We start from the raw sequence: 14,528 nt of genomic DNA on the forward strand, positions 1-14,528 counted from the left end.
TTTTGTTGAACTTTGGCTCTTTCCACTGCTGTCTCCATTAAGTTCTTTGTATAGGCTCTTTAATTTGTTATATGGTTCTTTAAAAATATGGTTACTGAACTGGACAAGTCGTCGGTTTTCAGGAGATTTCGACTACTTCCACTTTTACTTTTACTTGTTCTGCTCATGAAAGATGATCGGGTTTCACTTGGACTCCAACCAGGTAGTGCAATCGATGCTGCTTTTGACCGTCCAGGGACATTCTCTAGAATATCTTGACAGCCCATAAGACGAACTTCCAAAGTACCTATCAACATAAACAAATATCAAATAAATAAACATCAGTTTTTAATATACAGAACTATGTCTTTGTTATCTATTCAGAAAGGAAGGGGAGAGATCTGCTAAAATAACAAAATCTCTTCTCCCCAAGGATCTGTGAGATAACTAATCATCTTTCTTGTTTTAATTAGAGAACCTATTGAAAATTCTTAAACTTTGTAAGAAATTTTATAGAAAGAATAGCACCTCCCAAAAGCTGTCTGTAGGGTACAAAACAAGTTACATAAACTTGTATGTCTGAATACTCATTTATATAATTACATGGAAAAGTTACAAAATTATGTCGCTAGACCATTGGAAGGGGAAAGATAAAGTCAAATATCAAAATAAACAAAAAAATTAGAAACAAGGAAATCTTGTGAAAAGCAGCCAGCTGTGCTAAAGTAGTTATGTAGTTAATACAGTAAAAGATTTTATAGGGTTTTTTGTATAAATAATGAGTTTCTTGTTCTTTTTGAGATGTAAAATATTAACTTTCCATTCTAATGGTGTAGTTGGTCGACTAATTGACTACTATTATCTAAGCATAAAACAATTCTGATTTCCTTAGGCAAATAAATACTGAGGGTGTTCAAATGTAAACGAGGTAACTGGTCGGTTTTCTAAAGATATATGTCTGTGTCATCATTTGGGCTAGACTTAGTAAATACTGGAAGTTAAAAATGGTGCTACACTATTAAAATTTTAGATAATGCACAGAGAATAACACATTTAAGTACTCCTATATAAAACATTTAGGGATATTTCCTGGTCCCACTGAACTTAAGTAAAGCTTAACTTAAAAGTAAAAAGGCCTGGATTTATATTCAACTCAAAAAAACCAAAAAACAAAAACAAAAATATGTGAAAAAAGTGTTAAAGAATACTGATCCTTAAGAGATGGCAAACAAATGAGATGAACCCTAAGACTGACTGAGTTTCCTGCCTGGAAAATACCTAGGACACAGCGCAGGGAGGAGGAAGTCAGATGCAGCCAAGGGGACCACCAATGTGGGGACTGACCGGAGAGTACGGACACAGAACTGACCAAGGTGGCGAGAATTCCCAGGGAGAGTAAAAGGAAGAAAACAGCTGTCTAAAGACAAAACGAAGGTGTACAGAGGGTTCCCCTAATCAACTATTCAGTCTAGCCCCGGTAGTAGAGAATAATTACCCCTACATTAAATGATGTTCTGGTCTGTATAACAAATCTTAAAAGCAGTACCCAATAGATCACGTTGTTTCCAGGTAACTTAACTGTGACTTAAAACAAAGCTCAAGAATATTTTCAGGAATATAAAAATATCCGACACCCAAAAAGCTAAAACTCACAATGTCTGGCAACCTAATCAGAGACAACCAGGCATATTTGTTTTCTATTGCTGGATTACCAATTACCACCAATTTAGTGGCTTAGAACAACATCCATTTATTATCTCACAGTTCTGTAGATCAGAATCTGGGAGAGTTGTCTGCACTCTCTGCTGGAGATCTCACAAGGCTGAAACTGTCATGTCTGCCAGGCTGGGCTCATATCTGGAAGAACTGAAGAATCTGTTTCTAAGCTCATTCAGGTTGTTGGCAACCTCCAGTTTCTAGCAGACATAGGATTGGGACCCCTATCTCCTTGCTAGCTGATGGCCAGAGGTTGTTCTCAAGTTCTAAATGCCACATAAATTCCTTGCTATATGCTGGCCCCCTTCAGGCCAGCAATGGCACATACAATATCTTTCATGATTCAGATCATTCTTCCCTTTCTGCCACTGGCCAGAGAAAATTCTCTGCTATTAGGGGGCTCATGTGATCATATTAGGCTGATCCAGATAACTGCCCTTTATATTAACTCAAAACCAAATGATTAATAACTTTAATCTTACAGGCAAGATCCCCTTTGCTTTATAACATAATACCACAGGAATGATGTCTTACTGTATTCATAGGACAGGGGCTCCAAGGGTTATTCTTGAAATTCTGCCTATTATACCAGGAAAGCAGTTAAACAGAAAAATAAGAACCACAGTAAAAAAAAAAAAAAAAGAAAAGAAATCAAATGAAAATCAATCCAAAACTGACATGAACACATTCACAGTTATCAAAATCATAGTCCATCTGTTCAAAAAGTTGAATAGAGACATAGAAGATATCAAAAAGACCCAAAACAAAATTCTAGATATAAAACTACCATGTTTGAGATTTTAGGAAAAATACACTGGGATGGGATTAGTGGCAGATTATACACTGCAAAAGACAAGGCTTGTGAACTTGAAGCCAAAGCAGTAGAAATGGTAAAAAATAAAAAAACAAAAAACAGTGCATATATAAACTGTAAGTTGAACTTCAAGTGGCCCAGTATGTGTGCAATTAAGTCCCTGATGAAGAGCAGAGACAATGGGGATAGAAATATATTTGAAAAAATAATGGCTGAAAATTTTCTAAATTTGATGAAAACTATAAACCCAGGAAGTATTTAAGAATTTTAACACCAAGCAAAAGAAAAATAAGTAAATCACAGGAAAGCACACCATAATCAACTTTCTCAAAACAAGTAATACAGAGAAAATATTAAAAACAGCCAGAGGAAAAAAGATATGTTGTATATAAAGATTAAAATCACAGTGGATTTCTTACTAGAAACAATGAAAGCAAGACAAATAAGCAACAATTTTAATGTACTGAAAAAATGAACAAACTGTGAACTTAGAAGTCTAGATCCACTGAAAATAGCTTTCAAAAATGAAGACTTTTTGAATTTAAAAATGGGTAAAGAATCCATTTTCAGTAGAGTACCATGATCCAGTCCTATCATCCCTAGGTATTTGCCCAAGTGAAATGTACATTTACACAAAACTGCACAAGGATGGTATTAGCAGCTATATTTGGAAAAAATATAAAGTAGAAACAATTCAAACATAAATTGCAGATGAATGGATAAATAAATGATGGAAATCCATACAACTGAATACTGCTATTAGAAAGGAACTATTGATAAACATAACAGTTGAATATCAAAATAATTATTCAGAGTGAAAAAGGCCAGAAATCCCTCTTCCTAAAAGAAAACAGTACATACTGTATGATTCCACTTACATAAAATTCTACAAATGTAAACTAATAGCAAGTGACAGAAATATGTCAGTGATTGCCTGGAGTCAGACGTGGGTAGGGAGAACACGAGAAGAGCAGGAAAGAGGGATTACACAGACACAAAAGGACATTTTTGGGATGATGGATATATTAATTATCTTGATTGTTGTGATGGTTTCACAACAAAATTTGTGACAAAAAATCTCAAGTTATATACTTCAAATAAAACTGGTTGTTGATGATGGTGGCACAACTATATACATTTCCTAAAAATCTTAAAACTAAGGGAGGCTGGGTGATTCAGTCGATTTAAGTATCCAACTTCGACTCAGGTCATGATGTCACAGTCTGTTAGTTCAAGCTCTGCATCAGGGTCTGTGGTAACAGCTCAGTTCCTAGAGCCTGCTTTGGGTTCTGTGACTCTTCCCTCTCTCTGCCCCTCCCCTACTCGTGTGCTGCCTCTCTCTCTCTCTCTCTCTCTCTCAAAAATAAACATTAAAACAATTTTTTAAGTCCTAAAACTGTATTCTTAAAGTAGGTGAATTCTATTGTTTCTAAATTATGTCTCAATAAAGTCACTAAAGTGGGAAGGGAAGCTTCAATTTTTATGTTTGGTTAGGCCATGGAAATATTCTCTAACCGTAAAGTGTTAAAACGGATTAAATATAATAGATATCATTTTAATTTTACTTCAAAAGAAACAATTTGTTGTGTTTTTGTGTTTTATTTCCTTTTTTGTTGTTCAACTGGCAAACTTAGCTCATTTCCATTGTAAATGTTTAGCTGTAAAAGTCATCCTGGGGAAACGGGAGACATCTGGTCACTACTTCAAACCCTGGTAGCTTATTAAATATTTTAGTAATTTCAATATATTAGGAGATGACAATGCTCAGCACCTGCTTTCATTTAGGAAAAAGAAATCTGGAGGGATTTAAGAACTTTATTAAGCATCTAGAAGTTTCTTTCCTTTATGAGGTGACACAGCTGCAACTGCATGTAACCATATTAGAAATAGTTTAAAATTAATATTTTACTTTTATAACCCACAATATGAAATTTTTAAAATAAGAAATCCAAGAAGTAAATGTCTGTATTCATAAGCAGTAGCTATGAATACCATTAGAACAAGTAAATGCTATTTTTTTTAATGTTCTGGAACCACTATTTTATATCCATTTTTCTAATTTAGTATTTCAGCTTGATGCAACTGAGTAATGAGGGAATGTCCTTTCATAAAAACAAGTAAATGTCTCAAAATGTGGACCAAAAATCCAATTATTCCTTAGATCAAAGTAATCAAATTAGCAAATTTCAATTTTTATTCATACAAGTACAAAAGAAATCAGAATATAATTGAGACAAACCACAAATGGCATGTAGTGAAAAACTCAGGAGAGTAAATGGTCCTACTACTTACCATTATAATTCTTCATGGTGTCTAATCCTTTTTTAACACCAGTAGTATTTCTCTTCCTAGTTATTCCTAGTTACTCCATATTTAGTTTAAGGTTCAACAAAAAAAAAGTTTAGTGGAAATTTAAAGTAATTCTTTTAAAAACTAAAATGTCTGGGGGTGCCTGGGTTGCTCAGGTGGTTATGTATTGGACTTTGGCTCAGGTCATGATTTCATGGTTTGTGAGTTTGAGCCCAGTGTCAGGCTCTGTGCTGACAGCTCAGAGCACAGAGCCTGTAGCCTGCTTTGGAGTCTGTGTTTCCCTCTCTCTCTACCTCTCCTTTGCTTGCACTCTATCTTTCTCAAAAATAAACAAACATTAAAAAAATTAAAATAAAACCAAAATGTCTTAAGAATTATAAGACACTACCCTTTATGCTGGTGATTTACATCACTTTGGATAAGTTCAGTAAGGCAATGAAGAACAGGAAGAGAGAGTGGAAGAGGTTAGAGTTGGGTAAAGAAGCCAACAAGAATAGAAAAGGAAAAAAAATTCCAGCTGAATCAGATATTTTCTAAAATATGGCTTTATTACTTTTCTAGAAATACTGTTGATTTCCAAATATTTGACAACCATATTTTAACCAACGAATCATTTAAAAATTCCCAAATATTATTAATGCATTAAGCACCGAGCCATACAATAGCAAAACTTAAGTGCAGTTCCTTCCTTATTACCAAATAGTCTTTATCAAATATCTCCTGAAACTATAAATATCCCATGCTAGGGGCAGAATTACATGTAGGTAAGACAACAAGGTCTTTGTTCTTCATAGGTTTATATTCCAGTTTTGATTTAAAAAAATACAGTAAGAAGATGGGTAATAAGGCAGATATTAAACGGGACTGTGCATGAACCAGTTTAACTATGATAGAAGATTCATAATAGGAGTTACAGAAGATGTGACTGAAATGATAAACACTTTAGTAAATATTTAAAATATTTTAAATAAAATGGAGGATTCTGACCAAAAGTTCCCAAGCTTTCTTGTTTCATGGTACCCTAGTTTATCATTTTTTCACTGTGCTCCTAGTCTGAAAGATATACCTAACAGTTCTGTTTCATTGAATTTTTTAATTTATTAATAACTATAAAAACATACAAACTTGAAAGAAAAAGTAATCATATTTCACTCACAAATAACCACAGTTACTTCCTAATGGGATGTTTACACTGACTGAATACTGTACAACTTCTCAAACTCTGGAATTAGACTGGGAACCGCCACCTTCTTTTCTACTCTGTGTTGATTTTCACATGATATTTACTATATCACAGCAATGCAGGAAAACCTGTTTCATCAATATATGACTTCACTGCAAGCTCCACCTCCTGCTAAAACTATTACTTTGAGCTAGTAGTTTAAATGGTGACTATAGGAAGTGCAACACTTTGGAATGTTTCCCTAAAATGTTAAAATATCCTGTTGTACTCTGTTAATTCATTCTGGCATCTCAGGATACCTCAGATTTAGAAATTCAATTTGGTAACTGCAGGTTTAGACTGATCCTAATAGTGGCAACAGCAGTTTAACTATAAATTTGTCCTTCAAGTTTTAATATAGAAGTCTGACATAAAACTGATTAATGATACCCAAAGCTATGAGAACATGATAGCATGCTATGCATTTTGAAGAACATTTTCACATCTTCAAAATACTCAATGACATTTTAAGGTAAAGCCCTTGTTGACATTCACATTGATAAGATAATTTAAGAATTTCTAGGGATGAGAAGTCAATGCAAAAAAAATATGTCATAATCACATGGACCATAAAAACCTTTGTAGCTGATGATCAGAGAAAATAGTCGGGTAACAAAGTCCAAAAGTAATTTTCCCCACAGAAACATGGGAAACAAACAAAACAATCAAAACTTAGCAAAATTTATTAGAATCAAGTGTATGAGAAACCTGGAATACAGTCAAAGGTTCACTGCAACCAAGCAAGTGCTTACTTAACAAAAAAGCAGTTAAGTACTCAATAGGAGACCTCCATAGCATTTTAACTTAACCTTGTCTCATCCTCCCCTCACCTACATGATTTATTGATGGTTTTCAAGACAGCAGTCAGAAAAGAAGACCTAATTCTCAAGGAAGTGTGGTTGCCTGCTTTGAATGGACTGAGGGCTCCCTGATGGACTAACACAAAGGTGTGCCTTAAAAAAATTTTTTTTTTGCCTTAGGAGGAAATCTCTCAGGGCACAGAAATAGCTAAGTGGAGGGGATTTAAAGGCAAAAGAACCAGTCATTGCAACCTGGGGCAAAAGATATCAATTGAGACAAATAGTAAGATATCCCAAAGAATCTTGGAGGAAAACATAGAGAGTGAGATGTTTTGGGGATTAAGGGCTTTGCAATATTTCCATTGGGAAACTGGAAGGCTAGGGAGAAAAAGGAGTCATCCTCAGAAAAGGCCTGAGAACGCCCTAAGCTCTCACATCTGGCTGATCTTCATGTTCTGTGCAAGCAAAGGCAAAGTTGTAAAATGCCTGGGTTACTGACTATTGAGGGTACGCCCCCAACACATGAACACAGAGCCCAGCGTCAAAGACAGAGCAATTTTTTCCTTCTTGCCAGCATGCATGAATAGAAATGTCTGTTAAAACACTAGCTGACCACTAATTTAATAAAGACTTCAGTGACCATACATGACAACAAATACGGTCTTTACAAAATCATTTCTAAAGGCCCCTAAAAACTACATCCCACACAAACAAGAAATTCTAGAGAAAAGGAGGGTCTTCTTGCACATTATAATATTCACAATATCAAGCTTTCAATTAATTTTCAAAAAATTATGATGCAAGCTGGAAAACAGAGTATGGCTAATTGACAAGAAAGGCAGAAATTAATAGAAACTGATGAAGCCAAGACACTGGATTTACTAGACAAGGACTTTATAAGAACTGTCATACATATTGTCAAGGACCCGCAAAACAAAAACAAAACCAAAACAAGATGAAAGAAGATGGTGTTTCAACAAATAGGAAATATTAATGAAGACACACTTATTTACAAATAAGAACCAAATGAAATCACAATACTGAAATTTAAAAAATTTACTAGAAAATTTCAGTAGTAGATTTGAGTAGGCAGAAGAACTGGCAAACTTGAAGATAGGTCCATTAAAAGCACTCAGTAATAAAAAGAGAAAAAAAAGTGAATATAATTCTATGTTATTTGAAGCTGCTGGGTAATATAGGACATTGCATGAAGAGATCTATTGGTAAAAATTACAGCTTTTTATAATAGAAAAATAGAAACCAGAAGAAAATGAAATCATATTTTTAAAGAGCTGAAAGGAAAAAAAAAGTGAAAGGTCAGAAAAAGATACTCAATGCAAATTAGTAATAAGGAAAAGACAGTTGAGGAAACTACACAATATCAGACAAAACAGACTTTCAATCCAAGATTGTTACAGGAGATAAAGAGGGACATTACATTTTGATACAAGAGTCAACCCATCAAGAAGAAACAAAAACTATAAACATATGTGCACTTAACAGCAGAGCCCAAAAATATATGAAGCAAATATTTACAAAATCAAAAGGAGAAATAGGCACAAAAAATAAGAGACTTCACTAACCCACTTTCAATAATGGACCTACTAGAATGGCAATAATAAAAAAAAAAGGCGGGGGGGGGAATAACAAGTGTTGGTAAGGATGTGTGCTCTTAGGATGATAAAATGATGCTGACGCCACTGTAGCAAATAGGTGACCATTCCTCAAAAATATAAACATAAAATTACCACATGACTTGGTACTTATACTCTTAGGTATACACCCAAAATAAATGAAAACAAGTGTTCAAACAAAAACCTGAACACAAATGTTCATCACAACACAATAGTCATAAGGTGGAAACAACCCATATATCCATCAATTAATGAATGGATAAACAAAACTTAGTATAATGGAATACTATCGACCATAAAAAGGAACTAAGTACTGATATATGCTACACGGACAAACCTTGAGAACAGTGCACTAAGTTAAAGAAGCCAGACACCGAAGGCCAAAATTATACGCTTCTGTTTACAGGAAATAATCTCAAATAGGCAAATCTATAGAGACAGAAAACCAACAGTGGCTGCCAGAAGCTGGGGGAATGGGGAGTAACTATTTAATGGGCACAGGGTTTCCTTTTGGGATGCTGAAAATGTTCTGGAACTACATGACGGTGATAGTGACACAACACCATAAACACAGTAAATATTTCTGAATTGTATATTTTAAAATGGCTAAAATAATAAATTTTATGTTATGTGTATCTCATCACAATACTTTAAAAAGCTGTGCATACTTTTAAAAAATCTGCTCATATTTTTTATTCATTTGTTATAACCAGGACCTGGTGTATACACAAAAAGGTACACCCAAAACAATGAGGAGATGTACACAACCTACCTGTTAGTGCTGCCGGTTTGGACAGTGTACTATATTGGTTCTGTGTAGATATCACACTTTGACGTGGACTTAGTGTTGGTGATGCAACAAGTGAAAGTTCCTCAATGATAATACTGCTTTTGGGGTGATTCTTGGGAAGTTCGTTTAATCTTTGCTCTAATGAATACTTTAGAAGGTCCAACTTCTGACTCGATTCATTAAATCTTGCTTGGGCCTTAAACAGGGAAAAGACAATTGTTGTTATTTAAATAATTACATTCTTTGAATAATGTATTTATTAAGTTAAAATACTTATTTAAAATTACTTCTGAAAGTGCTTTTCTGTCTGTTACTTTTCCTGAGCCAAGTAATTTCATTACATTCTTTGCACCTTCCGCTACTGCAAATTCTATCCTAAAATGATGCCTTAATTCTTCCATCCGAAGTTCAAGAGGACTTATGACAGGTTTTGCTAGAGGGGAAAGAAAAAAAAATGCAATTGAACTATTTATTTGGTATTCTCATATACAGTGGTTAAAACTCATGAAAAAGAAATGAATTTTTACAATGTAAGAGAAAAATTAGTTCAGTAAATAAACACTGAAGTAATACTTAATAGATACTATGTTGAAATAAAGAAAAAGCCTTCCATTTTAGCCATCAAAACTCAAAGATAAAAAACATAATGCCTCCTCCTCCTCAATTCTGAATCACTGCTCTTTCCTACATGAAATTTATTAAGCACTATAAGCCCATAATAATAAGCATGACAATTTATCTCTATTCCATCACCATTATCAAAAGCCAATTCATTGGTCTGGACTGCCTGAAGAATCTGCATTCGTATCACTTCTATTTTTGTCTTGCTGTCCTGGAGCAGCTGCTGAGCTGTGCCATGGAGTTTCCGATCCTATTAAAGTAAGTTTGAAAAGGTAAGTAGATGGAAAGACAAACAGAACACTTTCACAGCTTCTAAATAAGATCAAATGATTATCAGCAAGTGAAAAACAGAGTTAAAAGAGCACACCGTAAGGACTATAACAGATATACTTGTAGACACATTTCTTTTAAAAAGCCACCAAACTGATACAGCTATAAATGAGAAAAACAACTCCATTTAGTAAAGACAATTTGTGAGAAAGCAAGTGAATCTTATTATTGTTTTAAAGAATATTAAATTCACATTTGTAATTTTCTCTCTGCTTTACACAAAATATAAAGAATTTCTTCATACCATGTTCAATAATTCTCATACTCTGAAGAACTGCATGTGACAGATGCCTCAGTGACTAAGCCTAACTCTTCCTCTTCCAAAGCATTACAGTTCAATTCTTACGGAGCTTCACATAAGTAGGGAAGTTTAAAAAAAACTAATCATAGATGGTATTTGTGCTCCCTTAAATCCAATAAAGGGAACAGGAAATAGCATTTGTCAACAGTGGTGAGATAATATGAAAGGTCTCTTGACACTCTTGAATGTCAAAAAGCAAGACATTCTCAATAAAGCAAGGGAAGAAATTACAGTGAATAAACTTCTGTTATCTCTTAAAACTTCAAGAAAGGTCCAGAATTAAGTGAAATAATGTTACTGTCATACCTCAGTTTAATTCCAGTAACAATGAATGTTACTAACAGAGAGTAAAGAAAAACTTACCATTTTATGAATTGTGGTCCACTAAATAATGATCCACCCAAAGATGTCCATTCTGTCTAATCCCAAAACCTTGTGTATGCTACCTTACATAGTAAAGGGAAACTAAAATAGCAGATGGAATTAAGGCTGTTAATCACCCAACCTTAAAATGTAGAGATTATTTTATGGATTATCCAGGTGGACCCAAAGTAATTACAAGGCTCCTTAAATGTTCAAGAGAAAGGCAGAGTAATATGAGAAGAAATGGACCCACTATTTTTGGCTTCAAAGACGTAGAAGAAGAAGGCCATAAGTCAAGGAATGTGGGCAGCCTCTAGATGCTAGAAAGAACAAGGAAATAAATTCTCCTCTCCATTTTCCAAAAGAGAATGCAGCTCTGCCAATGCCTTGGCTTTAGCTCAGTGAGATACATTTGAAACTTCTCAATTACAAAATTGTAAAATAATATATTTGTGTTGTTTTAAGCCACTAAATTTATAACAATTTGTTGCAGCAACCATAGAAAACTAATATAGCAATTTTCCCCCCCGAAGTTCCATATGCAACAAGTAACAGAAGTTAATACCATCTCCTTTTTAGATTGCTATATTAGTTGTCAAAGTCTAGTAGGCTTCAATCCACAAAAAAAGAAATGATAAAACTATGCATCAGGTTAGGAAGCACTTATTCAAAAGAAAAGCCAATTGTTGCTTATTATTTAAGCATCTCTATACTTTTATCATTATGGCAGTCAGTACGGATTTGGAAATAAAATAAAATACAATCATCCTATATTCTTGAGAAGAGTTCAAGACTAGAAGCTGAGAGACAAGAATCAGGTGTGCAGCATCATTTCAATACAAACACACACACAGAGCCTATTATGACACTGAATAAAGAGGAGGAAGGAAATGTGGGGTGGGAAAGATAATATTGCACTTATATAAAGAAAGAAAAAAGAAAGTGAGCAGATATATTTTATGTGAAACACCAAACAAGGTTAATATACAGTGGGAGAAAATGCAATTTGCAAATTTATAAATTTTTCTTCCATTTCTTTTCTGCTCTTAAGGTCAGTCAATTTAAGAAAGATCTTCTAGTCAGATTTGATCCTTTATTAAATATTTAGATTTCACACCAAGGAGTTGAGTCAAATAATCTAAGTCACTTATATGTCATTTTACACCATGAAGTACACACACACACACACACACACACACACACACACACACACTATATTTGTTAATTATGCTTTACCATTAGAAATACTTGCTTGAGTTTGGTGTTTGGCTATGACTAATTACGTACGCTTTTATGAATATACCTATTCATCACCCTTCAGATTTAAAATGAATATACTTTTCTCTTATTTTAATTCCTCTTCCTTTCCACTATTAGCTACATCAAAAAAACTGAAGATTTGAAACAGCGTTTCTATTTCCTTGAAAACTTATGGGAGTAAGAAAAAAATTTAGTATTCCAAAGCTCCTAATTTAATGGGGCAAATATGTCTTGCAATCAGATAGACTCGGGCCCAAATCTTCCTGGATTTTTAAACCTGGGCTTGTTAACCTATCTTCTGCAAGATTTAGGTTTCTTACATAAATTACATGAATAGGGATACCACTCTTTAAAACATGGAGCTTTTTTAAGCTTTAGATAAAACTAAAATCATATTGCCTAGCATATGATTGGCATTAAAAATGTTCCCTTTTAAAGCAATAAAAATGATCACCTTATTTCAATGAAGTCTTATTATAAATATGTTAACTATTAAGCAAACTATATAACTATGTTTTTCAATTAAGCTACTGCTTTTATTATTTTATCACTATATGAGAAGACAGCATTTACTTCTTTGGAAATACTTTCTTAACTACTTCAATTCAACATGTAAAGAAGAGCATTTTTAGTTCATTTTAAAAGTAATCGAATTTTCCCAGGCTTTTGGAAGATCTGCACAGATGTCAAAGTATGATGAAGGCTTCTAAAACTGACACTGGATATTACCTGTCACAAGCGATTTACAGTTACTACATGTCAGTCTTATGCTTTCCAGCATTCGATGAATTTTTACTGTCAGTTTTATGCTTCTAGGCATTCAATGGATTTTTTTTACTGAGCACCTAATATATATTCAAGAAAGAGACAAGGTAGGTCCAAAGTATATGAAGTGGTTTAGGAATTAGAGAAATACTGCCTTTTATGTTAAGGTTTTGGAAAGATTTTTATGTTTGTTAGGTTGAATCATATGAAAATGCCAATATCTAATTTTAAACTGAAAAGAGCAATTTTATATGACTAATATTGGTAATTAGCACTCTATAATGCCTGATAGTTATATTTCAAATGTATAATATATTTTAAATATAGTTAAAATTTTATAATATTTTCAAATTATATAAGGTTTTTTGTTTTATAAAAACCTTTATTGTTTTGCAAGTCATAGTGGGACATTATAGCAAATACATTACATCATCCAGATTATAGAAATAAATACACCAATCATTATCTTTATTTTTCCATCACACATTAATGGCTTATTTTGCACGTATTAAGTGTTACCTCCAGTGAAAATACAAAGATTAATCAGTTTGAACAGATACAGATAATTATTGTATGTATCAGAATGTTTAAAGTAGTCAAAGGAAATTCAAAGGAAGATGGGATCAATTTTTGCTGAGGGAATCCAGAAAGGTTTTATGGGCTGTTAATACAGATGAGATTGGAATATATCGAGACTGGAACGCTCAGGGGAGTGGGGCCTGGATACATGGTCAGGTATTTTCAAGTGAGAAAAAGGTCTGAAAAGACCTGGATACATTTAAAAGGGTTAAAAAGAACCCATATTTTAATAAACAGCTTGGTTTGTCATCTGAATGTATCAATGGAAAACATCTCTTCAACATATTATCAAGTCCTCAGATTATTCTGAAAACCAATACAGTTAGTCATTATATTTATATTCTAATGTTGTTCTAAAGAAAGTGTAAAATATAATTTCAGGTAGTAGTAATGCAGTGGGAGCTGGGTTGTTTTTTTTTTTTTTTTTTAAGAGACAGAGAGAGAGAAAGAGGGGGGTAGAAGGAGAGAGAGAATTATGCAGGCCTCACATACAGTGAAGAATCTGATGTGGAGCTTGGTCTCGCAACCATGAGATCATGAGCTGAGCCGAAATCAAGAGTCTGACCTTAACCGACTGAGCCACCCAGGTGCCCCAAAGGGACTGCTATTTTACATAGGATAGTAGTAAAGGGCTTGGTGAAGTGTAAGCATCTAGCAGAGATTGTAATGGAGTGTGAGAGATGAGAGCACTTGAGAGAAGAGATATCTAGGTAGAGGCACAGTAAATGATGCAAGGCCTCTGAGGTAAGAGTGTGCTTGGTATGTTCAAGAGATAACAAAGAAGCCAATACAGCTTGTAATGTGAGAGAATAAAAGTGTTTTAGAAGAGAAGATCAGAAGTTAGCTAGGGAAAATCAGGCATAAATTTGCAGAACCACAATAAAACTCCAGATTTTGTTCTAAGCATTCTAGAAAGCCAATGGAAGGTTTTGAACCACAAGTGTGAAACTACCTGACTTGGCTTTTAAAAGGACAACTCTGGCTATAATGTGCACTAGGGTAGTAATTTTGTCATACAGAATCCAATAAACAGATGATTGGATT

The 14,528-nt window shown here is 33.9% G+C and overlaps 1 protein-coding gene across 3 annotated transcripts in view; it reads right to left on the reverse strand.

Moving 5' to 3' along the window:
* PKN2 (protein kinase N2) overlaps positions 1 to 14,528 on the reverse strand; it is a 117,053-nt gene that overhangs the window by 42,235 nt on the left and 60,290 nt on the right. For all 3 annotated transcript variants that reach the window (XM_029947396.1, XM_029947395.1, XM_029947397.1), the window contains exons 4-7: positions 10,019 to 10,136; positions 9,553 to 9,698; positions 9,248 to 9,461; positions 101 to 286 (exon numbers count right to left, since the gene is read on the reverse strand). In XM_029947396.1, coding sequence (XP_029803256.1) covers positions 101 to 286; positions 9,248 to 9,461; positions 9,553 to 9,698; positions 10,019 to 10,136 — 664 coding nt within the window. The remainder of the gene's footprint in view (positions 1 to 100; positions 287 to 9,247; positions 9,462 to 9,552; positions 9,699 to 10,018; positions 10,137 to 14,528) is intronic.

This window comes from Suricata suricatta, chromosome 8, assembly GCF_006229205.1.
Source record: "Suricata suricatta isolate VVHF042 chromosome 8, meerkat_22Aug2017_6uvM2_HiC, whole genome shotgun sequence".
In the NCBI taxonomy this organism is placed as follows: Eukaryota; Metazoa; Chordata; class Mammalia; order Carnivora; family Herpestidae; genus Suricata; species Suricata suricatta.